Below are 26,092 nucleotides of genomic sequence, written 5' to 3' on the forward strand. Positions count from 1 at the left end.
AGAATGGAAAATTTGAAGTGGTGGGGCAGGAAAGAAGGTGGATTATCTGGATTCCATGTGTGATGATCTTAGTCTTTACTTCAAAGACTTAACGTCTTCAGGCTTTTATTTTATTCATCACACTTGGGACGGTGAATGTCAGTTCCCTCCGAAAGACATGGAATATGACAGGTCCTTGTAATCCCAGCCCCAAATAATGACCACTAATAAGAATAACCACTATTGATTCTTGCAGAACCTTTTTCTTTACATATACTGCGGTATTATTAATTTATTTTCTTTTATAAAATGAGGTAATAAATAAGGCTTTTAAATTTTTTTCACTTAACGATATATCTTAGATATTCTTCCTTGTCAACACATGTGTACTTAGCTCATTCATTGTAGTGCCCACATGACATTCCACTGGATGGCTGGACCACAATTGATTTAACTGCCCTCTGTTACTGGACATTTAAGTTGGCCATTCAGCTTTGATCTTTCAAGCGAAAGTACCATATGCCTAAATAAACCATGATATATTAGCTAGAAATATACACTCTTGACCCCCTGCGTTGGCATAGTCCTTCCCAGGAGCAGAAAGAACCAAATCTTTCCCTATACTGATGCTTGTGATTAAATGTAAAACCTATATGTGTTTAGTTATTTCTGTGTCTTCTGTTTCTGCCTTTTCCTCTTACGCAGTCATCTGCAGCCAGCGACAAGGATGAACAGGCTCTACCGGTAGGAAGCAGTGGCCTTGCCTGTACCTGTTCATGTGCCTGTGGAGAGTGTGAGGGCAGGGGTGGGTGGAAGGGGCTCTTGTGCTCAACATCCTCTCCCTTGGAATACTTAAAGGGTTTAATCTGCTGGTGTGTGTACGCTCTGTCCTATAATTAGTGTCAACTGAATTCTTACATTCAATGACAAATTATTTCTGGGACTGGCTTTCAAAAAGTTTGAGTTCTCTCTTTCACTTGGCATGGAAAAGTTGAAAGAGTGAGATATTTCCAAATTACATTCCAAGGGATGTTGAGCAGATATTTGGGGACAGCGAGGGATCTAATGCTTGGTATCTATTTGTGTATCTGCATGCACCTATTTTTTTGGTTGGAAGTTTCTTTTGGTTCCATCAAAAGAAATGCTGCATGAGATCTATATATTCAATATATACATAATGCCCCGAAGACTGCTTTAAGTTCTGTAGACATAATCCTAGGCTAATGAAGATTTCCACAAGAGAGTTATTTTGGTTTCCCAAAATAAGGACCATAGTAACAGTGATTATGACAAATTATTAAAAACAAAGATCCAAAAATTATCTACAAGATATTTTCCAGTTCCTGTCCAATTAACATGTCACATTTTGTATTGTGCAGCATGGCAAGGAAATGACCATCAGTTTTTGTGTTCAGCCATCAAACAGTGATTACATTTCAACTCTATTCAAATCTTTTAACCTTGCCCCTAAAATTTTTTGAGCGTTAATCTTCTGAGTCAAATAACACAATGCATTAAAAAATGTTCCAGATTTTTGAGGCTGAAAAGACTAGTAATGAAGATACATATGACCCCATTCTTCCTCCTGTGATGCTCAAAGCAGAGACTTCCGACATGCATTGAGAGCCCATAGGATGTGCCTGATCCAGTACTGGGCTAGGGGTGCAGACCCGGTCTCTTCCTTTGTGAATCATGATCTGGTTCACCAAGGAGACACCAGTAATCCCCTCTGATTCTTCTCCAAACCCTGTAGGGTTGGAAATATTATTTCTAATAGAATATCAATTATAATAAAATCACACTAAAAAATTCAGATTTCTCCATGTATCTCACACTGACATTTTACCCATACTTCAAGCTTACTCTGGGTTTCCTGTTTGTCTCCAAACATGTGGCTCAGTTTCAATAAGTGTTCTATAAAACAAGGGATGAATGGGCAATAGTTCGGAAACACTGTCCAAGTTAATCAAGTTAACCAGGTTTCTTTAGTGTTAGACTTAGTGGTCTAATGTGTATCTTAAAACTCTAAAGGTGAGTTGGTCTAGGATGTAACAGTGTCCAAATATATTTGGTCATGGAGTCTCTTGTGGGACTTTTCTTGGGAAACCCCCTTGTGGATCTAGAGTGTAATGGAATATTTTGCAAAACCCTGTAATGTAAAGGACTCTTTGGAGCCAGGAAGGTTCTCTGTGGATTCATAATAGGAGATTCTCTCTCTTCAAATCTCACTTAACATAGACTGTAAGGCTTCATGAATGAGAGCTGTGGTTCCCATCGTGGAGATGAGGTACCCCGGAATGTGTGCAGGATGTCCCTTTGCGGAGCAAGGGGGAAATATTAGCACCTCTATTGTTTGCTTTCTTTGTTACTCTTCATTATTTCTACTTTTGCAAATGTTTTATGATATATATGCCAATATTTTAGTATGTGTCTGGATATAGATAGAGATACATATGGATATAGATACAGATATAGATAGATGCATATATACACACTCAAAAATTTTACTGATAGGATGCACAATCCAAACATCTTAGAGACCACCCACTGGTTCAGAGAACAGATTTTGAGTGAAGCAGACCTGCAGCCCATTCCTCTATCCTCCATTTTTTATCTGTGTGACCCGAACACCTCATTTCGCTTCTCTGAGACTAAATTTCCTCATCTGTCTAAAGGGAACAATAATGGTATCTAGTTCAGAGGGTTCAGTTAGAGAATGGAGGTGAAGGCTATGGCACGTTGACTAGCATATAATAAGTTCTCAAAAGATGATAGCAGTTAATCCCTTTGGTAGGAAAGGATGTGAGAATGCCATTCCTTCAGGAGACTTTGAAGGAACGTACGCTGAAAATCTTTGGTTCAGTTGTGTGCGAGCCTCTGACAGACCAGGTGAGGACTTGCCTTGCGTTTCTGAGCACTAACGGCCTCTTTGGTCTCTCTGCTCAGGCAAAGCCGCGTCTGCAGCGGGGTGGAAGTTCCGCCTCCCTCCACAACAGTCTCATGAGGAACAGCATCTTCCAGCTCATGATACACACCCTCGACCCGCTCGCTGAAGGTAAACATCAGGCTTTCGCTTGGGGGGTGGGGAGAGGATGTGAAAAGTCCTCTCTTCATAAAATATGTTTACGCTTCCATCACAAACCAGCTGATGTCCGCGTGTTAACCTCTGCCAGAGGCAGCCCTGGCCATTCTGCGTGCTTATCTGCAACCGCCCAGCTCATGATCAGAGATTTTTCACCAGGAGCAGGAGCGGAGGTCCGTTTGCTGATTCTGTCTTTTGATGCCTCCAGCATAAATACAGTTTGTCACGAGGTGGAGAAGACAAGAGAGGTTTCTCTCCCTTCCAGCTAGAGTAACAGTTCTCTTTCATCATCCTCCTAAGTTTCGAAATGAAGTTATATGTGAAGAAAAATTGAAAAATTGTACATCTTTAAAAAAGAAAAAGAGGAGACAAGAACTCCATGACTTAGGAGGGCTGTGATTAGTTTGGGGAATGATGTTCACTGCAGAGCACTGATGTTGTACCTATTCTTTGGCAATTGGAAGATGGGAGGTGAGCTTCTAAGCACCCAAAGAGCGCTCTCTAAGATAACTGCTTAGGATCAGACTGAAGAGGCCTGGTTCACCTCCTAGGGACATTATATAAACCATCACGAAGAATTCAGTATTGTGTTCTTCTAGTTTTACTCATTCACAAGGAAGCCAGGTACATCTTGTTTCTTGAATTGCATAAGTTTCCTAAAAAATTAATTTTTCAAGGAAGCAGATATCTGATGTGTCAAATAAATATCAGAGTTAAGCTACTAGCAAAGGGTTCAAATATAACTAAGTCTTCTGTTCTCCCTTCATCCCTGGACCTTACAGTAAGGCCTGATGTTACACAGAGACGAATAGCCTGGGAAACAGGTCTCTGCCACTGACAAATTATCCCCACATAAATCAGAGCTCTTAACCAATATAAAGCTTGGCTAAATAATTTCAAGGGTTCAGGCCATCAGGAGATTCAGAGGCAGTCAAGAAAACTCTGGGACCTCAAGAGGGGCTCCCCAGGTCCTGTCTCCCCTCATTGGACACGCACCTTCACCCAGAATAATAAGTGAGGATCACGGACTCACCTCTCACTGTGGAGCATTTCAGTTATAAAACATTTCCGCCTTATACCCCAGAGAGTTACGTAGCTGATGTGATATTTTCCAAAGAGCCTTCTTTCATAGATCCTGGGTTCTATTTACTCAGGTAATCCTTTGCCGGGAACATCCTAAATATCATTACTCTCTTTACCAGAGGTCCACATGACAAGGAAATTAGCCCTGGCCACTAGCCTTCTTTTCCTCCCCACCAGGGTCACCCCCAGAAAAATGATCTCAGGGAGTGAGGGGATCGCAGGCCAACCTCCGCCCAGCCACGAAGCATTTGTGTGACTTTGGGCAACTTAGAGCCTCTCTAGTACTTGGTTCTTTCACCTACAGTAATAGTTACCTTTGTCTAGTACTTTATAATTGACAAAGTATTTTCACACCTGTGAATCTTTGCTTTATAATAACACTTCATAGCTAACATTATTATTCTAATTTCATAAAATAGGGTACCACCGAAATAGATCTCAAATGTATCTCCTTCTCTCTCTGCCAGCTCTTTATTCCAAGCCATCTTCATTGCTTCTTAGCTGGTCTTCCACTTCTTCCGTTGCCTCTTTCTTTACATATTTTCCACACAGCAGCCCAAGTAATCGTCTTAAAAAGTAAATCAAATTATGTCGCTCCTATTACCCTACGGTGGCTTCTCGTGGCTCTTAGGAAAATTGTGAAATACTTGCCATGGTCTGCATGATCTGTCTCTTTCTCCAAACTCACGTTGACTCACTTTGCTTTAGCCAGACAGAGGCCTTCTGTCGTAAAACAGATACTTCTTTCCTGCCTCAGGGTCTTTGCATAGGCTGTTCCCCCCGCCCAGAATACTTTTCTTTCTCCCATTTTCTTCCACTTTTCCCAGCTTTATTCCTGCCTGTTCTTCAGTGCTCTGTGTAAATGACACCTCCTGACCATCCAGTATAAATCAGGGCCCCAATCATCCTCTCTCAATGCACCCTTTAGTTTTTCCTTTTTGCCCACATTACAATTTGTGTGGTTATTTGTTCACTGCCTGTCTCCCCCAGGACATAGTACATTTCTAGAGAGCAGGGATTCTGTTTATTTACTTGTTGTCCCCAAGGTCTAGCAATCTACCTGGCACATGGTAGCTGCTAAGCCTTAGAAGAATTAAGCAACTTGGCCAAAGTCATGCTTTTGCTCTGATAGTCACACAATTTCAAAGCCCTCTAAAGCCCCATGGGTTTAAGATTGTGTCTTGGTTATTTTGAGCCACCATCTTCTCCACCCATCACCCAAAAGAGTCAGGTGAGAGAAGAAATGAACTATCTTCTCTGCCCCAACTTGATTATGAGCAGACAGACAACTGGGTGTATTTATTTCTGGCAAGGCACGTTATGTAGTAATTGAGGACAGACTCCAGAGCCAGACTCTCTGGATTCAAATTCCAGCTCTGCATTTATTAGCTGTGTGACCTTGGATAAGTTACTTAACCTCTCTGTACCTCAGTTTCCTCATCTGTAAAAATCAGGATGATATATAATGATGTCTACATCATAAGGTTGTTATAAGGACTAAAGGAGTGAATATACATTAAGCATTGAACACATTGCCTAGCAGATCGTAAGCACCATATACAGGTTTGGAATTACTCTGTTCCATTATTTTGAAAAATAATGCAGCATATGAATGTTTTAATTCAGAACATTCAAAAGGTTATGCAGAGAAAATAAGTCTTTCTCCTCCAACAACCTCCCAGTTTTCTCCAGTCCCCCAATTCTCCCAGAGGAAACCACAGCTACCAATTTCTTGGGGCTCATTCCAGATATGATCTATGCATATACAACTCTGTGTGTGTGTGTGTGTGTGTGTCATTGCCCACAGGTCTCAACAATCTAAATTTCTGTGGTTTTTGTTTGAGGGAGTTCAGTTTCTGGTAGGGCTTGTTTTTGTTTTTCTGTTTGGTGGGGAGGTTATACTCTGTGAGATAAGAGAGAGTGAATCTGAGTTGTCTCGGAGTTGGGCCATCAGTGATTTTCCGGAACACCTGGCCCTTGTAGGGCTGTGCTGCTGTTAAAATGTTTGTTCCTGCTGTACCAAGATGTGCCTTCCGAATCTGGACGTCTGCTTTCAAGGTGAAACCTCTCCCCGAAAGACGTGGAGTGCTCCAGTGGTGTGAATCTGGGAGAATGCTGAGAGCCATAATCAGTTCTGGACTTGAGTGATTAGAAAATATGGAAAGTACTTCAATGCTTTAAAATTGCTCCATAGCACGCGGCCAAGAAAGCAGATTGCTCTGGTATTTTTCCCCCCAAAAAAATTCACAATCATTTTCCATTCCAAGAACATTCCAAGCTCTCAGAAATAGTCATCTCTCTTTTAGTTTGCATCTAATCACTTGAGTTCACACATCCGCATGCCAAACTGTCACCTTTTAACAATATAGAGCATGCTGGTTACATCACCACGCTGACCGCGTGAACACTGCAGTGGCTTCTCTGTGATACTAATGGTGGTTCCTGGCGTCTGCCTTGCTGAGTCGTGCATTGGCACCACATGGCAGACAGTGTTCATAAAGGGAAGTTTTCGACATCACCTAGGACAGATGACCTATGGGAAAGACAGTCAATGCCCTTCCCCAGGGCCCTGATTCCTACACTACACTGATTGCCACCTTATTATGGGGGCCTAATTGTTTGCTTGTGTTGGCCTTGGGCACTCTTGGCCCTATTGTTTCCCTGTTGCTGGAGGAGGAGGGTGCTGAAATATTTGTTACAGCAGAAAATTAAACTGAACTACTAAAAAAAAAAAAAAATGCCCTTTTTCTCATCTGTGCCATTCTGGTGTCAATCCAGTGATGGAGCCCTTACTAAAAGCTTTAATTGGTAGTCAGTCAGTTGGGCCTCTGAGCCCGAGCCACGAGATCCGGCAGTGTTTGTGTTTGTTATCTATTGATATGTAACAAAGCACCCAAGACTTAGTGACTTAAAACCACCCCCGTATTATTCCTGCTCGTGATTTCATGGATCAGGAATTTGGGTGATTCAGGGATCAGCGGGGTGATTCTTCTGTTCCATGTGGTATCAACAGAGGTCATTTGATGTTATTCAGCTAGGAGACCTGCAGGTTAGAAGGTCCAAAGGGGCCTCGCTTACACGTCTGGCACCTTTGAAGGCACAGCTGGAAGGCCAGGCTCGGCTGGGCCCCCTGACTCTCCAGGTTGTCTCAGGGCCTTTCCACATGCTTGGCATTCTTTTTTTTTTTTTTTTTTAATTAATTAATTTATTTACTTATGGCTGTGTTGGGTCTTCGTTTCTATCCGAGGGCTTTCTCTAGTTGCAGCGAGCGGGGTCCACTCTTCATCGCGGTGCGCGGGCCTCTCACTATTGCGGCCTCTCTTGTTGCGGAGCACAGGCTCCAGACGCGCAGGCTCAGTAGTTGTGGCTCACGGGCCCAGTTGCTCCGCGGCATGTGGGATCTTCCCAGACCAGGGCCTGAACCCGTGTCCCCTGCATTGGCAGGCAGATTCTCAACCACTGCACCACCAAGGAAGCTCCCATGCTTGGCATTCTTACACGGTGGCTGAGGACTCCAAGAGCAAACCTTCCAGGAGGCCCAGGCCGTGGCAGCAAAGCTTCCCATGACCTAGCCTGGAAAGTCCCAGGAAGTCACTTCTACTGTATTCTACTAATCAAGCCATCACAAAGGCCAGCCCAGACTCAAGACGGGGAGGAGGAGACTCCGCCTCTCCATGGGAAGATAGCAGAGAACGTGAAACCACCTTTCATCTAACCTAATCTGTTTCAGGGACACACATCACTGCGAGGTTCGTCTGCCCGTGGTGCATTGGTGGGCTCTGGGCACACTACACTGTGTGGAAGGGACAAAGCCATCGTCAGCTTGCCTTGGGTGAAGATTTAGTCCAAACAAGACCGAGCTGTGCCTTTCCATGGCCACAGAATTCTGAACAGGACATTGTTGATGAAAACAAGGAATCTGCTTAAGGCTCATAGAAATGGTTGGAATAAAGATTTTGTTTCTTTTATAAGAAAGCCCTGGAGAAGTAGCACTATTGATCTTTGAGATCACAGTATGACTGTCTGAATTGATCTTTCTAAAAAATCCGGTGTCCCATGTTGGTTTTAACATTTCTCTAAACAAGCCATTATATTTACCCAAGTGTACATCTTTATGAACCTAAAACAAGGATGCTGGGTGTAGCGCTTTTGGAGTGAGAAGTAGCTGTTATTAATTTGCCTAATAATAATAATAATGATAGTATTTGCAGAGTGCTTACTATAAGACAGACACTATGCTGAGTGCTCTACATAAACCATCCCATTGAATCCTTACACTAGCCCTACTCGGTCAGTCAAAGAAGGACACTGAAATGTAAAGAGGCTGTGTCTTGCCTCACCAGGTGACACAGCAAGTAAATGGCAGAGCCAGAATTTGAACCTATGGCTGCCTGACTTAGTCCATTCTTGTAGTTCTTGTGCTGCTCTGTCTCCTTGTGTAACCTCGTGCCCAGCTCAGTGTCCCTTTTTCTTCTAATGTAGACGCCAGCCTAAATACCAGGAGCTCTGACCTATCCCTGGACCAATTATACATTCACGTTGTAAGACGTGGATTTCCCCTACAGAGGCCTCTGTGGCAAGGCCTGGCCTGGCCTTAGCTTCCCCCCTCCCTTCCCCCACACCTCGAGTTGCAGCCACACTCGTGAATCCACAAGCGCACCTTGCTCTCATTCGCTTTTGCTTAAGCGCATGGAATTACCACTGATCTCACCATCCAGGATGACATGGGTACTGTCCTACACAGCAGAAGGAAGCCCATAGCCAACTCTGTAATTCCGGGAGAACTCAGTGACTGGGTGATGACATGGAGAGGTTGCTGTGAGGACAAGGCTTAGGGTTTGGCCGTGGCGCATATGTGGTCCAAGAGTCAGACTCTCAGCGTTCAGATCCTGGCTCAGCCTCTAGCTCTGAGACCTCGAACAAGCTTCTCAACCTCATCGGGCCTCAGTGTTTCCACTTTTAAAATGGAATAATGATAGCAGCACGAGCGTAAGTTTATGAGTAGTATTTCCAACCTGAAAGAGCCTTGGTTTCTTCATTTGTAAAAAGGAATAATAATAGTTCCACCATCAGAAGTTTATGGTGAGTATTCAGTACAACAGTACCCAGAAAGCATATAATCAGCGCTCCGTGACTGTTGGCAATGACTTTTCAGTTAAAATTGTGTTCAGTGTCATGTAATAGAATCCAACTACAGTGGCTTAATTTAATAGTTTTTTTTTTAAGACTTTATTTTTCTAAAGCAGTTTTAGGTTTACAATAAAACTGAGAAGAAGATACAGAGATTTCCCATATACCTCCTGCCCCACACATGCATATCCTCCTCCATTTTTGCTGAGCATGAACCCACACTGACACATCATAATCACCCAAAGTCCATAGATTACCTTAGGGTTCACTCTTGGCGTTGTACATTCTGTGGGTTTAGGCAAATGTATGATGACATTTATGCATCACTGTAGTATCAAACAGAGTATTTTCACTGCCCTAAAACACCTCTGTCCTCTGCCTATTCATCCTTCTCTCCCTCTCTCTCACACACACCCCTGCAAACCACTGATCCTTTTATTGTCTCCATAGTTTTGCCTTTTCCAGAACATCATATAGTTGGAATCACAGTATATAGCCTCTTTAGGTTGGCCTTAATCGTTTTGCAGGATTTTATTTCTCTTATTTAACTAGAAGCCCATTAAAAGCAGTTCAAGGCTAGTAATATAGCTCCTCCTTGCCATGAGAGACCCGGTCTCCTGTTCTTTCATTCTTTCATCCGGAGCCTGTTTCTCTCATCCTCATCCCCAGAGGATGGAAGCTACTCCCCTCCCCCACCATCATCATACCTGTATTCTGGGAAGGAGAAGACACCGGCTGTCTTTTTTTTTTAATCAGAAAAACCTTCCTTGGTCAGGGAACTAATATCCCGCATGCCGCATGGCGCAGCAAAAACAAAAACAAACAAACAAAGAAAAACCCTTAGTGTTCCCAGAAGCAGACTTTCACTTACGTCACATGGGTCAGAACAGGGCTATGTGACCACCCCAACCTACAAAGGAACCAGGAGTGGGCACTCTGCCTCCCCAAACAGGGAACCTTATGGTAGATGCCAGTGAAGGTCAAACGTCCCTTCTTATTCCTGTCCTTAGTAACCTTCATCCTGTCTTTTCAAGTTCCTGATTTACAGAGAAGAGATGTGGCGTTCCCCTTCTTCCTCCCTTTTAAAGCGTTCTCTGGTGGCCCATGAGTCCAACTTTTATACAGTGGCCCTGAATCCTTCCCCAGAAGAACCATGCCCCAAAACTTGCCATCTAAGGACCCTGGTTCCCCTAAGACACAGGTGAAATCATGCCCTACCTCTGCTCAAAACCATCTCACCAGCAGTAAAAGCCCGAGATTTTGTGGTGACCCTGAGGCCCACTGTGACCTTCCTTCCTCCCTTCTTCTCCGTCCTGTTCTTCCCTCCTCCACTCCTCTCCTCCTCTTTCTCAGCCCTTCTCTCCTTCCTCGCATGTGTCACTCCCTGTGCTCCACTCCTCTGGCTACCTGGCAGCTCCTCCTCGCAAACTCCCAGCAGCCTCCTGCCTCAGACCCTTTGCACATGTTCCCTCCTCTCCCAGACATCCAAGCGGCTCCTGCTGTTCCTTCCTTCAAGTCAGCCTTCGTGTGTCACCTGATGAGAAAGATCTTACTCAATCGGCCTTTGAAAAATAGCAGAATCAAAACAATGATAATAAAGCAGAGTTCTGGACCTTTCTTGCCCTGCAATATATTTCTCCATAACTGCCATGAATATATTTATTTGTCGTTTGCTGCCTGTCTCTACCCTTACATCTCTGACAGGGCAGGACATAGGGAAGGCACTCCTCTATCTCCAGGGCCCAGCTTACATGGATCCCAATCCATATTTGTTGAGTAGATTGAACGAGTGCCTGCTTTTATAATGTTTCTGCTGGAGAACATATGTCTCTAGCCACATAGATTGTCTTAATCTATGCCCTGTCAAAAGGCTCTTTGGTTGTGACCAGCAAAGTCCTGTTCAGTTGATGGTTGTCTCTGTAGTAGTGAGAAGCAATCATGTCTGCTGTGGCCAGCACTGTATCTCCAGCCTCTAGGATGGCACTGACTTGGTCAATATTTGTTGGATGATTGAATGAGTGAATCTCCTTGTAGTTCTAGAGTTATTGCTGCAGTGGGAAAGGTTTGCTCTCTGCCACTCACCTTCTTGATGAGTTCTCCTGTCCACTTCTTTCTCTTTTCTTTCCAAACCCTTTGTTATTCTCTTATTTCCTTTTCTTTTCTTCCCTTTGATAAACTGTTGATCCCTTCATTTGTTGCATTTCATGGGCCTAACTTTATATGTTCAAAGAATTACCATCGTGCTTCCTTGGTGGCGCAGTGGCTAAGAATCTGCCTGCCAATGCAGGGGACATGGGTTCAAGCCCTGGTCCGGGAAGATCCCACATGCTGCGGAGCAACTAAGCCCGTGCACCACAACTACTGAGCCTGCTCTCTAGAGCCCGCAAGCCACAACTACTGAGCCTATGTGCCACAACCACTGAAGCCTGTGCGCCTAGAGCCCGTGCTCTGTGACAAGAGAAGCCACTGCAGTGAGAAGCCCGCTCACTGCAACGGAGAGTAGCCCCCGCTCGCCGCAACTAGAGAAAAGCCCACGCACAGCAACAAAGACCCAACGCTGCCAAAAATAAAAAATAAATAAAATAAAATAAATTTTAAAAAAAATTTTTTAAAAAAGAATTACCATCACTGCATAAGGAGTTTATTGTTTTAACCATTCATTTTACAAATTCAAACACCTCTAAAGTAGCATCTACCACGAAATTGGGTATTAAGTTGTGTTTGAGAAGAAAACTACAAAAGAAGAAGCTCCTTATTCAATTTTTATGGATTCTTGGATTCCCTTCCACAATTCTAGTAATTTCTCCTTCCTTGTGGAATTTCAAACTTTGATTTACATTTTTTCATCATAACAACAATTTTATTATCAATAGCAAAACTTAACAAATAAGCACACTTGATACCTTAGAAACACAAAAGTAGGGATAGTACTTGCCTAGGGGGCCTGTAATTGAAGTGAAGGATTATTTAACTACAGGGCATGAGACAGTTTAGAACAGCAGGTCTCCAGGCCTCATATGTGTTTCTGTTGAGGCTGTTTTCATGACAAAATCTTCAGAATCCTGTAATAAGATGTCTGAAAATGATACCGTACTCATAGTGTGATACCTGCCTTCTTTGCTGTTAGAATGACGGGCAAATTTCCCCCATGGTAAATTCACTTCACGTTATCACAGCCAGTCTCTGCTGTTGTCACTTTCCATTCAACACATTTATGTTACTTTCATTCAGATTGACTGGAGGAGTGTCCTGGGAGCATTTCCCCTGCCTTTCTGAAAGGGACAGTTTGGCTCCCTCATTTTCCTCCCACTAGCTCCTGTGACATCCTGATGCCATCTCTCCTGTTGCTTTATCAGTCTGGCTCAGGCAATGTGAGGTGACATGAATTCCAGGACATCTTGATTGTAAAAGCCTCACAAATGAATAGCAACTCTCTATTTTTTCACCATCTTCCCTGTACCCTAGATTATGTGTTTTCAAACATGTTTTTTAGTAGCAGCAGAACCTTTTGTTCAAAGGAATTCCCACAGGGAAGAATAAACACTTTTTTTAATAGTTAAAACTGTTAAGAGTTCACTCATGTCAAATCCTGTATCACTATGCCCAATTCAGTTGCCTTCCTCTAGACCAGCAATATCAAACATAAAAGAAATGAAGGGCCACTCACAAGGGCAACAAAAGCAAAAAGTACCAAGGATTAACCCAAAGAAAACATTTAAGAAATTTATAGCAAAAACAGTAGTCATTTCTGAAGAACATGGAAGAAGATCTAAACAAATGTTGGTGTATTATAAAGATATCAGTTCTCCCCAAGTTAAACTCTAAGTGCAACTCAATCCTAAGTGAAATCCCAAAAAGATATCTATGGGACTTCATAACTGGACTTCTAAATTTATATAGAATAAGCAGGAAGAGCAAAGGCACTTTTCAGACAAAAGAACAAAAAGGGAAAATATGCCCAGCAGAGATCAAGGTGCATCACAAAGCAGCAGCTTTTAGGTGCTCTTGTGGAAGGATTTGGGAGGAAGGGGAGGAGGCTGGACCAGAAGCCGCCAGGGTCTCCCCAGAGGTGGCCCCCGACGAGCAGGAAGAAGCTGGGAGCACCGCTGTCCTGGGGGGTCTGTTACCGGCTCTGGGTGAAGCACTTTGGGGACGGGAGAGGGGCTTCCTCGAGCACTAGAATCAGCCGTGTGAAGGAGCGAGGCCCTCATTCCCGAGGCGGTGAAAGCGCACATTCATGGAATCGACATCACATCATGACAAGTGCAGGTTAATAAACCCAACGGAGAATTCTGGCTGGTGCGCAGACGGCACTGAGCGGCCGCAGAGGAAACTCTCAGTGCAGGTGAACTGTGCTGGCCAGAGCTTCAGGAACTTCATCTCCGTGAGAACCTGAGGGCAGGGCCATCGGGAAACGGTGCCTTCAGAGAAAGTGAGCTTCGAGCGTGGTTCTCAAAGGAGGTGAGGAGTGTGGGAGGGCAGGAAAGGTGGTGAAAAATTCAGGGCAATGGAACTGGCTGGAGAGACTCGAAACTACATATGGTTGGCCCAGCCGAGATGGGGCTCCTTTGAAAGATGAGTGGGCATGTGGCCGTTTGCCCGCTGAACTAATGCTCCGGCGGTTTCTCCTGTCCAGGGGCCCTTGGGCTGTGTCTGTGTGTGTATCTTTTTGAGTCTGTGTGTGTCTGCATGTGTGTCTGCGTGTCTGTACGTGTATGTTTATATGTCTCTGTGTATGCGTGTGTCTGCGTGTGTCTGTGTGTACGTCTACCATACCTGTGCGTATGTGACTTAAGTGTAGGAAGCTAAAGGCCTAAGAGATGCTGAAGAGGGAAAACAAGAAAGTGAAACTTTCGAAGTGCTTGCTCTGTGCAACACAACTACCAGTCACCTCCTGGAGTTCTTCCAGCAGCGACTCTGGGAATTATTGTGTGTTTTACCTCTGAGGAAAGTAAGGTTCAGCTAGGTGACAGTACTTGCTCTTGGTCACCCAGCTCCTAAGTTTGCCTTCGGAGCCTGAACGCTTTGCACTCACACAGGACTTTCGTCTGTAGCCACAAGTGTCCATCTCCCGTACACACAGCCGTGAAGCTCCCTATTTTGTAAGATCACTTCAGTTCTTTAACATAGACATTGTGTGTTAATTTGGGGCTGACACTAGGATTAAACTTTCACTGGCTTGCTGGGTTTTCTTTTTTTCACACCAAACAGCAGAACCTATTTCCCCAGCTTCTATTTTTAAAAACAGCTTCAATATGAGCGTTCAAAAATTGTCATTTGAAACCAGAAGAAAGTCATTTTCATGCCTATTTGATTCAAAATGGGGAGAAGTTATCCCTGAAAGGCAATATTGTAACCTTTCTTTCTGTCCCCAATCGTAGATCAGTTTAAATTAGCAAGAAAGATGTTTGCGTGCCGCCTCAGCTGGTGCGTGAACAGGCAACAGCAGTGAAAATCTTCACTGGAGAAGAATAAAATGCAATCTACTGGCCTTGTTTTTAATAAGATGACAGCAGTTTAAATGCCTGGAGAGAGGAAGGCAGGCTATTAATGCCTCTCATAGAGCAAATTCAGGAACAAGTTAAATAGCTCCTCTCTTTGGGGAGTAGTAAAGCATTACTCTCAGATTTGAACATCAAAGATGGTCGAAATTGAATCTCTCTTTGTGTTGTACACATTACAAATACATTTCATTTGGGGCATGAAGGGAATGTGAATGGTCTTACTGAAATAAATGCTTTTGAGGATGGGAATAGGTTCTCTCTCTCTCTTTCTCTCTCTTTGTCTCTCTCTGTCTCTCTCAAGTTTGCTTTGAAGTCAAGTCCACAAAGGTATATGGCCAAAAAATTGACTTGATGCCATTTGAATGTAAACATTGCACGCAGAAAGAAAAAGATGTTGAGGCATCTATAAAGTTACAGCTTCATCTTTGTTCTCTTGAACTTATCACATGCTCAAGAGATGCAGTTAGAACTCCTTCAGAGGAGAGGACTCAGAAATCCCAGAGACAGAAAGCAGCCGTCACAGCGATGACTATGTGGAGGACCGAAGGATGGGGCCAATCAGTGAAGGTGGAAAAAAGCACTTCAGTTTTCTCAGTGACGACCCATTCCAAAAGCATGTTGATACAGAAACATCGTCTGTGAGATAAGTGCATTCGAAAGTGTTTTCTCTCAAATGAAACACTAAAGACACCTCTGCTTTGTTTAATCAATAGCCAGGCCTCACTTAGTGGAATGCAGGTTGGACGACTTGCATCCGGTTATGAGACACTTTCCTCTGACAGTAGCCAGATCTCTTCCTAGTTTGTCTCTTGGTCTGGGATTTGCACTGTGCTGTGCACTCACCTCTGGATGTTGGTCATACTATAAAAGCAAACCCTTGAGCTGCTGTGAGGGTCCATTTCTCTTCTGATCTCACGATATCAGAGCCACCCAATCTGGCCTCCTTACCTCAGCCATTAAAAAGAATTCCCTGACCCACATCAAACTGTCCTTTACTGGTTGTGTTGGGGCTCAAATGAGACTATATGATACACATGTGTGCAAGTGCACGCACGTGCACACACACACGCACTCAAAGAGTGCAGCAGCATTGTGATTTATATAAAGCTTATGGATCTACATCAGATTGGTTTCTTATTTGTGTGTGGGGTCATGTATTCATTCATTCATTCATTCACAAAATGCATTCCTATTGCAAGCTGAGTAAGTAGTCACCCCGTTTGAGAACGTTTCTGTTTACAAGCCCCCACTGTAGGTAAGTCTCTGGGGGAACAGAAGCCGGTGCTTGCCCCAGACTAGATAACTTCCTGAAAACCAGCTGAAATGCTGTTGTTGAAGCTGAGCTTTAGCAGTGCAGTTGCAGTAACCTCTATGGCTACTTCTGCGGTGGTGATTTCTCTCTTTGACTTCTCAGGCTGGCGGGACTTAATCCCAAATAACCAAGAGCGAAGGTAGCTTTGCTTCAACTCTAAGGCCTTTAGGCCAGAACCACCATCACTGGCAGGAATTAAAAATCATGGTGAGTCCATCTCATTCCAGAAAACTCTTCGTAATGAAAAGTCTCCTCTTCCATTTCTGAAAAAAACTTTACCCAGTTGTTATCTCCCTTTCCACGCATCCTCTTCCCATTCACGGCACAACAGGTCACGCAGAGTTTCCTATCTAGAAAAAGTTACAAATTCTTTTTTTTTTTTTTTTAATTTGATTCTTTTCACTTTATTTATTTATTTTGGCTGTGTTGGGTCTTCGTTTCGTGCGAGGGCTTTCTCTAGCTGCAGCAAGCGGGGGCCACTCTTCATCGCGGTGCGCGGGCCTTTCACTATCGCGGCCCCTCCTGTTGCGGAGCACAGGCTCCAGACGCGCAGGCTCAGTAATTGTGGCTCACGGGCCCAGCCGCTCCGCGGCATGTGGGATCCTCCCAGACCAGGGCTCGAACCCGTGTCCCCTGCATTGGCAGGCAGACTCCCAACCACTGCGCCACCAGGGAAGCCCCTTTTTTTTTTTTTTAAGAATTTTTCCATTAATCTAAGTGATCTAATTTATTGGCAGATATTTGTTCATAGGAGGTGAATATTGGTTTAAATGTCATAGACTCTTTCTGTTCTTAATGAGTTTTAGTAGATTTCCTTGAATATGTGTTTCTTCATTTCCTCTTTGTCCTTAGGAAAATTTGCAGAGACTTAGAATTTTTATTTATTTATTTTTGGCTGTGTTGGGTCTTCGTTTCTTTGCGAGGACTTCCTCTAGTTGTGGCAAGTGGAGGCCACTCTTCATCGTGGTGCGCGGGCCTCTCACTATCACGGCCTCTGTTTTTGCGGAGCACAGGCTCCAGACGCGCAGGCTCAGTAGTTGTGGCTCACGGGCCTAGTTGCTCCGCGGCATGTGGGATCCTCCCAGACCAGGGCTCGAGCCCGTGTCCCCTGCATTGGCAGGCAGATTCTCAACCACTGTGCCACCAGGGAAGCCCAAAAGTTACAAATTCTTTTCTTGACCTCAGGACTGTTCCCCATCTTCTTTGTGCAAGTCAGGATTAGAAGGTGAGGAGCTGACCCTTGGAGCTTAAAGGTAGCATCTTGCAATATGTCCATTTAGAGAGACTCTGTCCTACGCTAGGTGTGTTCATGGTGGCATCTTCCCACTGGGCTCATGGGAGGAGGGGTATAGTGTAGTTGCTCAGCAGACACACTGTGGAGCCAGCCACCTGGGTTTGAACCCCAGCTCTGCCACTTACTAGTTGTGTGACCTTGGGTGAGTTATTTAACTTCTCTATAACTCAGTTTCCTCTTTTGTAAAATAGGGAAGACAAGAGCATCTATCTCTTGAGGCTATTGAATGTATTCAATAAAGTGCTGTTCACAGAGCACGTAGAACGGTGCTTGGTACCTCATTAGTTCTAGGTAGGTATTTGCCAAATTGCTTTCAGTTCTTTTTTTTTCTTCTTGCAGCTGTCATATTTTTAGGCAGTTTTCAGTGGTTCAATAGTAATTCATTGAATTATGTATCTTATCTCTATTTTCCCTTAAAAAGCAGCCTCTTCACCATGTACCAGTTTTTTAGATCCTGCCACACCTGTCTCTAAGATAAGATGGGAACTGGTCTTTTTGGCAATCTGGCTTTTAGTTGAGCAAAAGTTATCCTGAAATTGAATAATTATACTTTCTGTACTTCCACATTCTCCTGTCCTTTGCACAATGAGAAGTACATCAATGTGACATGGTACTTAACTCATTTCCTTCCAGAAAGTCCCAGTTTCCTCTGGGGTCCATAGCTTTAGGATATTTGGCAGACTAAAAAAAAAATTCCTCTTTCCAACATATTGATAAAAATCTGCAAAAGCAATTACTGTACTAATATTTTAACCCTGCTGAAACATCCTTAGGGCACTGTTTGTGCAGTTAGGGGTTATAAGATCCTGCAGTGCCCTGCTTCCTCCTATGTCATCAGAGCTCTGGTTCACTGGCAGGCATTTGCTGTTTAATATAAGGCACATAGTGGACTATTTAGGAAACGTATCTTAATCTTTTACCCTATCTTTGCATCCTGCATTTTAAACTCACTCGTATGGTCCCATTTTATATAGTATGGTATTTAAGTAGGAGTAATGGTAAATGGATTTACACTTCAGTGAAATTTAGAGGATTGCATGAACATTCTTTCTACTTTAAATTTGATCCTTTAAGTTTTTCATAATTTGGGGTGATTGTTTCTATTGTGGTAGGGAGCCAGGTATTCAATGCAGTGACATCCTGAACAGCACTGAAGTGTAGAATACAAAATTATAAGGGTAGTTTTGACTTTGAATTACTTCCACATCAGTGGCATTAATTTCCTTTGTCTTCCAGTCTTTTTTCCCTCAATTTCATTCTGTTCTTAAACTCTCTTGCCTTCTCATTCTTCTCTCTTATCTCTTGCCCTTTTTGCCCCCTTGGATGGCTGAAGTTTGTTTGTTTGTTTGTCTATTTTATTGTTTTTCCTCTCCTCTTCTGAGATACTTTTCTGATATTTTTTGATGCTCAGTGCATCAGAGGGTAGAAACTCAGCTGTGCTGACCCAATGGCTGGATATAATTTAGCACTGATTCTCTCTGCCTGGCAGACTCTTCTGAATCCAGCCAGGCTGCAGGATGGGATCCAGGAGAACATCCAAATTGTTCTCTAGCCAGCATGCGGCACCCATTCCGCACACCAGTGGGGGTTTTTTTGTTTTGTTTTTTTATCTCCATTTCCAAGCCATTGCCACCATTTTGTCTTCTATGTGCTGAGGACTCTCCTGATGGCACTTTTGCATGATGTAAATCCTCCTACTTTACAGAAGCAATGAAGAGGATTCCAACAGTTGAGGCCGCATGCATTTTCCCTTCACAGACTTCCTCCCTGCAGAGATAGTGAAGACAGAATTGTTGAAACTGTGGAGTTAAAACACTAAAATGGAAGGAATCATAGAACGTCCATACCAAAGGCAACTAGGCTAAGGAAGATTAACAGAGCACTATTAAATAGAGATTTAATTCAGTTCAGCAGCATTTGAACACCTACAGAGTGCCAGGAACTATGCTGGGTGTTCAAATTAACAAAATGAGTGTGTGGATTCCTCGCCCTAAAGGACAGAAAGCAAGTAGGTTTAGGTGCCTTTGATGAGCACGCACAGAAGGGCATACTTGGAACAGACACGCGGGAGAAAGTGACTTACACTAGGGATGGGGGGCATTCAGGAATGCTGCCTGCAGGAGGGAACCTCAAACCTGGGTTCCAAGTGATTCAGTAAGTTGGGAGACCTAATAAATTTCCAACACAAAAAGACGGTATGCGTGGGCTTCCCTGGTGGCGCAGTGGTTGAGAGTCTGCCTGCCAATGCAGGGGACACGGGTTCGAGCCCTGGTCTGGGAAGATCCCACATGCCGCGGAGCAACTGGGCCCGTGAGCCACAATTACTGAGCCTGCGCATCTGGAGCCTGTGCTCCGCAACAAGAGAGGCCGCGATAGTGAGAGGCCCGCGCACTGTGATGAAGAGTGGCCCCCGCTTGCCGCAACTAGAGAAAGCCCTCGCACAGAAGCGAAGACCCAACACAGCCATAAATTAAAAAAAAAAAAAAAAAAAAAAAGACGGTATGCGTGGGATTTAGAGGTGTATGTTCAGTTGGTGTTTTGAAAGCCTTACCCTGGTAACAATGTGAAACATAGGTGAAAGGTCACGGTAGGTGGTAAGAAAGGTTAGGAAACAAGAGTTCCAATAGGACTATTGCAGTGACCTCAGCAAGGCCTCCTACTAAGGCAGGGACGGGGGAATGGAACAGAAAAGACAGAATTGAGGATATTTAGGGGTAGAATTGATAGGGCTTCATGACTGGTTGGGTTGTGGGTATGGCTTATAGAAGTATCAGCATCACCTAAAGCCCCGCCCTGTGGATCTTAGTCACATGTGATATAACCGAGCTCACATCTCTATGAAAGAAAACAGTGGGCTTATCTGTATGTGCCACCTCGAAAAATCCTTTAAAACGCGGATAGGGGAAGAGAATGGAATACTTTGCCACTTTTAAGACTGAGCAATAAATGTGTTTGTATCCTCCACCCCAAATTTGATAAGACTTAATCAGAAAGTACCTTTTGCCTGATTTGGTAAACATAATCTTTCCATTTACAGAGATGCAAAAAAGTACCCAAGATGTTAGATGTCATTAGTGAATATGTTAGCTTCTTAACCCACTACCTACCCAAAAAACTTATGAGTAACATGTTTCAGTTGTCATGTCAAAGCCTGTGGGGCTCCACAGTACAAATGATGGGGCCATCATGCTATACTGTCACGTGCTTTTCTCCGTCCCTTTGGGAAAAAGGAAAAACATTCTGCCAAAGTCTCAGTGTTTAAAGTTACCTTAAGATTGTTATTGAGATTTTTAATTACACAATTAAAAGGACACTCATAAAAGCCCAGGAAATCTTTTTTTTTAACCACACTGGGGTTGATTCTCTTGCCTGGTGGCTCATTGTTTTTCTTTAGAAATCCTTTCCAGAAATCTGCTTGCTCTCTCCTGTTCTCTCCCCTTCCCCAATCTACCTCAGAAGGAAAGCAGCACAACAGCGCTTCTGAGTCCCATTTTTCTTGCTTGATCATCCAGAGCATGTAAATTACAGTGAAATACAGCCCGAGTCAGCTCCTCACAGGATAGAAATCAGTAACCATTGATATTGCTAAGCAACACCGCAGAGCAGCACGGCTGCAAATTAGGTGACAAATTTATAAGAAGTTGGAGTATCTGGGGACTCGCTTGGGCGTTTCATCATGAACCATCTGGATGATCCACAGTAATGACCACACGTTATTGTTCACTGTTCGAGGATGATAATTCCCATATAATTATACGGCACCTCCCTCTGTGATCCTCACCTACCTTTCAGAACCTTTCATTGTGTTTTCCACATTGCAGATATTTCCCTGCAAAATAATTGGGAACAGTTATACCTAATGGGCAGTGTTCATTCCTCTCCAAAATAAGATTTAAAAAAAAAAATTTACTCTGTTGGCTCATGTGATGGCAGAGCTGGATGGGCAAGGACATACAAAAAAAGAGGGTATTAGTCATGGCATCATAGCAGCTCCATTGGCCTGACATGGACTCAGCCTTGGTGTCCCAGAGGAGCCTGAGGTGATAGGTAAGCCTTGAGGGAGACAAGGAAGAGAACCAGAGTCCTTGACCTTCTGGAGAAGGGTGGCCTAACAAGGACCCCTCCCAGTTCCAATAGCCTAACTGGTCTCATTTCTTCATTCATTCATTCAACTAATATTTATAAGAAAATTGGACTAAGCATCCTGATTTTAAACCAAAGATTACAAATTGCTGGGCCAAATAATGACCCAGAGTGTTTTTCTTTTTTTTAATTTGGAATTAGTTGCCAACATTTAAAATCAGGAATTTTCACATAAAAATCCGGGTATCTGGCTTCCCTTGAATAATCAGATCTGTCAGCACTGTGCCCGCCTTCCCGCATGGAGTGGGAGCTGACTGGCTGCTGCCCCTCTTTAGGCATGCACTGGCCAGTTTTCCATAATCCCCACCACTCCCTATAGTGGTCCCCAGTCTACTTTCTCACCTACACACCTGGGCCCTGTGGTTCACTGGTGCTTTATCAGAATGCTGCTGTACTCCAGGCACTGGGCCAGCTGCTAGGGATCTTTCTGACCCCTGATTTGGCCACCAATGTAGTATCAGTATTTCCTAGTGACTGGGGCCTCAGAATGATATCAGCAGATGGACATCAACAAGGAAATAACATGTAGAAAGTGAGAGAGATAAGAACAACAACAGTAACAAACCAGTGTGTCTGGGTTTGCAGGAAGCTTGAAAAGGAAGAGTGTGTATTTCATGAAGGGGCTGGATTCAGAGGGCGTGAAAATCAGGTGATAAATGTCTAAGAGGTGGTGTATGTGTATGTACATAAATCCTACTTGACACTCAGTAGCTGATGGAGGGTTACCCACAAGTTCAGACCTTTATTTTCATTTGGAAAGTTCTTGCCTTGCTTCCAAAAGCCTAAGTGAGAGGTTTTAATCTCATAGAAGAAAAAGAAGCACTCGTTAGCATAGATTTGGAAGAGCTGAATATGAAAAGAACTCCATAGGGCAAAATCACCTCCGTTTATACCTTGTGTATGACATAGATGTGTTACCACATGTTGGGTACAGCTGTCCCCAGGTAACCGTGTATTCAGGAGCCTCTTAGGGAAATTTAACACACAAATATCATTCCCCCACAGACTGTTAAGCAGAGCTTCTGCAATGAGTCAGTACTTTAAAAGCTTTTTTTGAGTGAGAATTGGAATCTGAAGGTTAAAATATTCCTTTTCTTCTGACTTGAGTCTGAAGTGAGAATATGGTTGTTTCCTCACTTAACCTCAATCTCTTAAAGTCTTATTTTTTTAGTTAAAAACAAATTACTTGCCTTGACATGAACATTTGATATAAAAGAATAATGACCAAAGAAAGCCTTTTAATGGAAAGCAATTAATTTTGGTGGTCCTTGCAGCCCTTTTTTAGGTAAAATCAAACAAAAAGCTTTAAATTGGGCTATATTAGAAATACCTTTTAACTCAGAATACTTTTTTTTGTTTGTTTTTTGTTTTTTTGGCTGTGCTAGGTCTTCGTTGCTGCGTGCGGGCTTTCTCTCGTTGCGGCGAGCGGGGGCTACTCTTTGTTGCGGTGCGTGGGCTTCTCGTTGCAGTGGCTTCTCTTGTTGCGGAGCACGGGCTCTAGGCGCGAGGGCTTCAGTAGTTGTGGCACGCTGGCTCAGTAGTTGTGGCTTGCAGGCTCTAGAGCGCAGGCTCAGTAGTTGTGGCACACAGGCTTAGTTGCTCTGCGGCATGTGGGATCTTCCCGGACCAGGGCTCGATCCTGTGTCCCCTGCATTGTCAGGCGGATTCTTAACCACTCTGCCACCAGGGAAGCCCATACATGTTTTTTTTTGATGAAAAATTTTCACACAGGAATAGAAGAGAATCAAGATCAACCCACATACCCTGCAAGAAACTTAAAAATTATATAGATCTACAAATATAAATGTTATGTTTGTAGGGAGTGAACGGAAAATGACAAGTACACAACTCTCGTACTATTCATTCACAAAACTTCAATAATGAAAATAAATTCACAAATTAAAAAAAAAACAACGTCAGGCTAAAATGTTAATACTGCCAAACATGATTCTGGCAGTTAGCCAGGGCAGCCTTTCATTAAACTGAAAGTTTTCCTTTTGACAGTCTTCCTTGTGTTTAAGATGTCTGGTGGGGGGGGGTTGTTGACTTGCACACATTGAGTGTTGAGATTGACATTGGTGCCCACCCGCAGAGATAATTAGAGTTTGATAGGATTTAACAACCTCATACTGGGCTGAAATAGATATTCCTTTTGGATCTTTGGGAGACAATGAAGAGAGGTACCAGTTTTTAAGGATGCTTCTGCCACCCAGCACAAAGTGCTATAAAGACATGTTCTTATCTGATCCTCCAAAAACCCTCCTGAGAACAGGTGTTTATTGCTCTTGTCCCCATTTTACTGAAGAAGAGACTAAGGTGCAGAGAGGATCACCCAGCTCATAAGTAGTAGAACCAGGCTTTGAATTAGCTGTCTTATCTGTCTCACTCAGAAGTACTCTTTTTTTTTTTTTTAGTTTACTTTATTGAGGTATAGTTGATTTACAATGTTGTGTTAATTTCTACTCTATAGCAAAGTGATTCAGTTATACATATATATAAATTCTTTTTCATATTCTTTTCCATTATGGTTTATCATAGGATATTGAATATAGTTCCCTGTGCTGTATATTAGGACCTTGTTGTTTATCCATTCTATATATGAGTTTGCATCTGCTATTCCCAAACTCCCAAGCCATCCCTCCCCCACCCCAACCCCTGAACTTTGATAGTGATATTATGGTATCAGCAGTCCAGAAGCCTTAGACATCAGTGCCTGCCTTCCTGACTTCAGCAAGTCCAGGGAAGTTCAACAAACCAAAGCATCCTAAACCTCACTGTTATTTGGGAGCTGTGCATTTATATGCTTTGTTTAAGAAATGTGAAGAGAGCATGTGATATGAGAAAAGCACTGTTCTAGTTGGGAGAGATCCAAAGAGGAATCCAAAGAGGGTCTCAGCCTCCAACATGTGAAGAGACAGTCTTGTGTGCAAATATTAGAAGGAAAGGTGCATAGGTCCAAAGCTGGAACATGGTGGTCAGATGAATGAAAGGTCTGCTTTTTACATCCTGTTCCAAGGATTATGGTCCATGTTTTGACATTCCCCATAGATCTGAGAGTAGAAGGGCAGGACTGATGAAGAAATTTCTTTCTAATTCTAGCCCCAGCAAGGCAGAATATCATTTATTGTTGGGCAACAAATAGCTATTTTAAACTTCTATAAGTACTGTTGAATTAGTTTTAACAAACTAAACCCGTGTAAAATACCAAGTTCTCTAAGTGTTCTGCTCCATGTCCCATAGGTTCTCTTCTACTCTTCTTGGTGACGCTTGCAATAATGAAGCTGCCCATTACCGATCGCTTAGTGGGTACTGTTATCTCATCTACTCTTCACCACAACTTTGCAGGGTAGATACAGTCATATCACTTTACAGCTGAGGACACTGGGGCTCAGAGAGGTAAATTTGCTCAAAGTCACACAGCTAATAAGTGGCAGATCTTGGGTTCAAACCTATACCCTGGCTTCAAAGCCTATGTTCTTAACTTCTATTTGCTACTGAAAATAATTCTTTCATGGATGTGATGTAATTTGGTATCTGTACACACCTCCTTGATAGGTATTAGACAACTTTACCAAGAAGCTACTCTCTGTTGTTTAGAAACCTTAATTTTTAGATCTTCAAACTCAGTTCAAACCGGTATCAAAAATATAGCAGCTCTTTGATTTAAGAAAACAAACAAGTTAATCATTTTTTTCCATCAACCAACACTTAATAAATACTTGCTCTCACTGATTTCTCTACCTCTATTCTTCATTCTAACAAAATGAATTCAGCATAGATGCTTCTGTTGACTTTCTGTTGTATACGTCAGAATTTTGAGGCCCGAAAGGTGAGAAGTCACTTTTCTGCTGCTCCTATGTGGGGAGATTTGCTGAGAAAAGGGTTGAGAATGCCAGAGGCTTCAAAAGTAGAGCTGAGAAGGTCAACGTTGGAAGGAGAAATCTGTGTCCATGCCCTTTTTAAGAAAGGAAGAAATTAGGAGCCCAAAACACTAGTTCTTATTCAGATTCTTTGAGACTGAAGACAAGATCCTTCCCTTGACTTGTCAACCAAGAAATATGGACAAGAATTCAGTGGTACCTTAAAGCCAGGTGATGATGTTGCTGACAAGACCTGAAAGGAAGTGGACAGAGGAGTGACAAAAGGTTCAAGCCCTCCTAGAGATCTGGGAGCTTGGGTGCCTGTGGACCCAGCTGTCCAACTAGCATGAGCGAGTGTGGGCGCCATGTTAGACAGCATTCCCAATGGGCTCATAGCCTCATCTCAAACACCAACCACTGGGTTCTGGAATTTTTCTGAGGCTGTGTGTCTTCTTAGAGAAATGTTACGTAGAAGAGGCACCAGCTGGTACCTAGGATGATATTCACGGCTGATTCATCCCTCTTCCAGTCCTGGCTGCCTCTTGCTCAGTTGACGTAATGGAAGTTGCTCAGTGGTATTAAACAGCAGCCTCTTGAATCCCCCCCACTTCTCCCTCCCGTGTCAAAGAAACTCAGCTTGGATTGGGCGCAGTTTGAATCTTAATCCAACGGTGCTAAAGGTGCCCTGGCTACTGTCCATGGGGA

At 43.3% G+C, this 26,092-nt stretch overlaps 1 protein-coding gene across 4 annotated transcripts in view; it reads left to right on the top strand.

The window, feature by feature from the left end:
- The window catches only part of SLC24A2 (solute carrier family 24 member 2), a 244,445-nt gene that overhangs the window by 152,580 nt on the left and 65,773 nt on the right, over nucleotides 1-26,092 (top strand). For 3 of the 4 annotated variants that reach the window (XM_007176804.2, XM_057549325.1, XM_007176806.2), the window contains exons 3-4: nucleotides 685-723; nucleotides 2,926-3,034. In XM_007176804.2, the coding sequence (XP_007176866.1) occupies nucleotides 685-723; nucleotides 2,926-3,034 (148 nt within the window). The remainder of the gene's footprint in view (nucleotides 1-684; nucleotides 724-2,925; nucleotides 3,035-26,092) is intronic. The other variant, XM_007176805.2, reaches the window with a different exon arrangement.

Source organism: Balaenoptera acutorostrata, chromosome 6, assembly GCF_949987535.1.
Source record: "Balaenoptera acutorostrata chromosome 6, mBalAcu1.1, whole genome shotgun sequence".
In the NCBI taxonomy this organism is placed as follows: Eukaryota; Metazoa; Chordata; class Mammalia; order Artiodactyla; family Balaenopteridae; genus Balaenoptera; species Balaenoptera acutorostrata.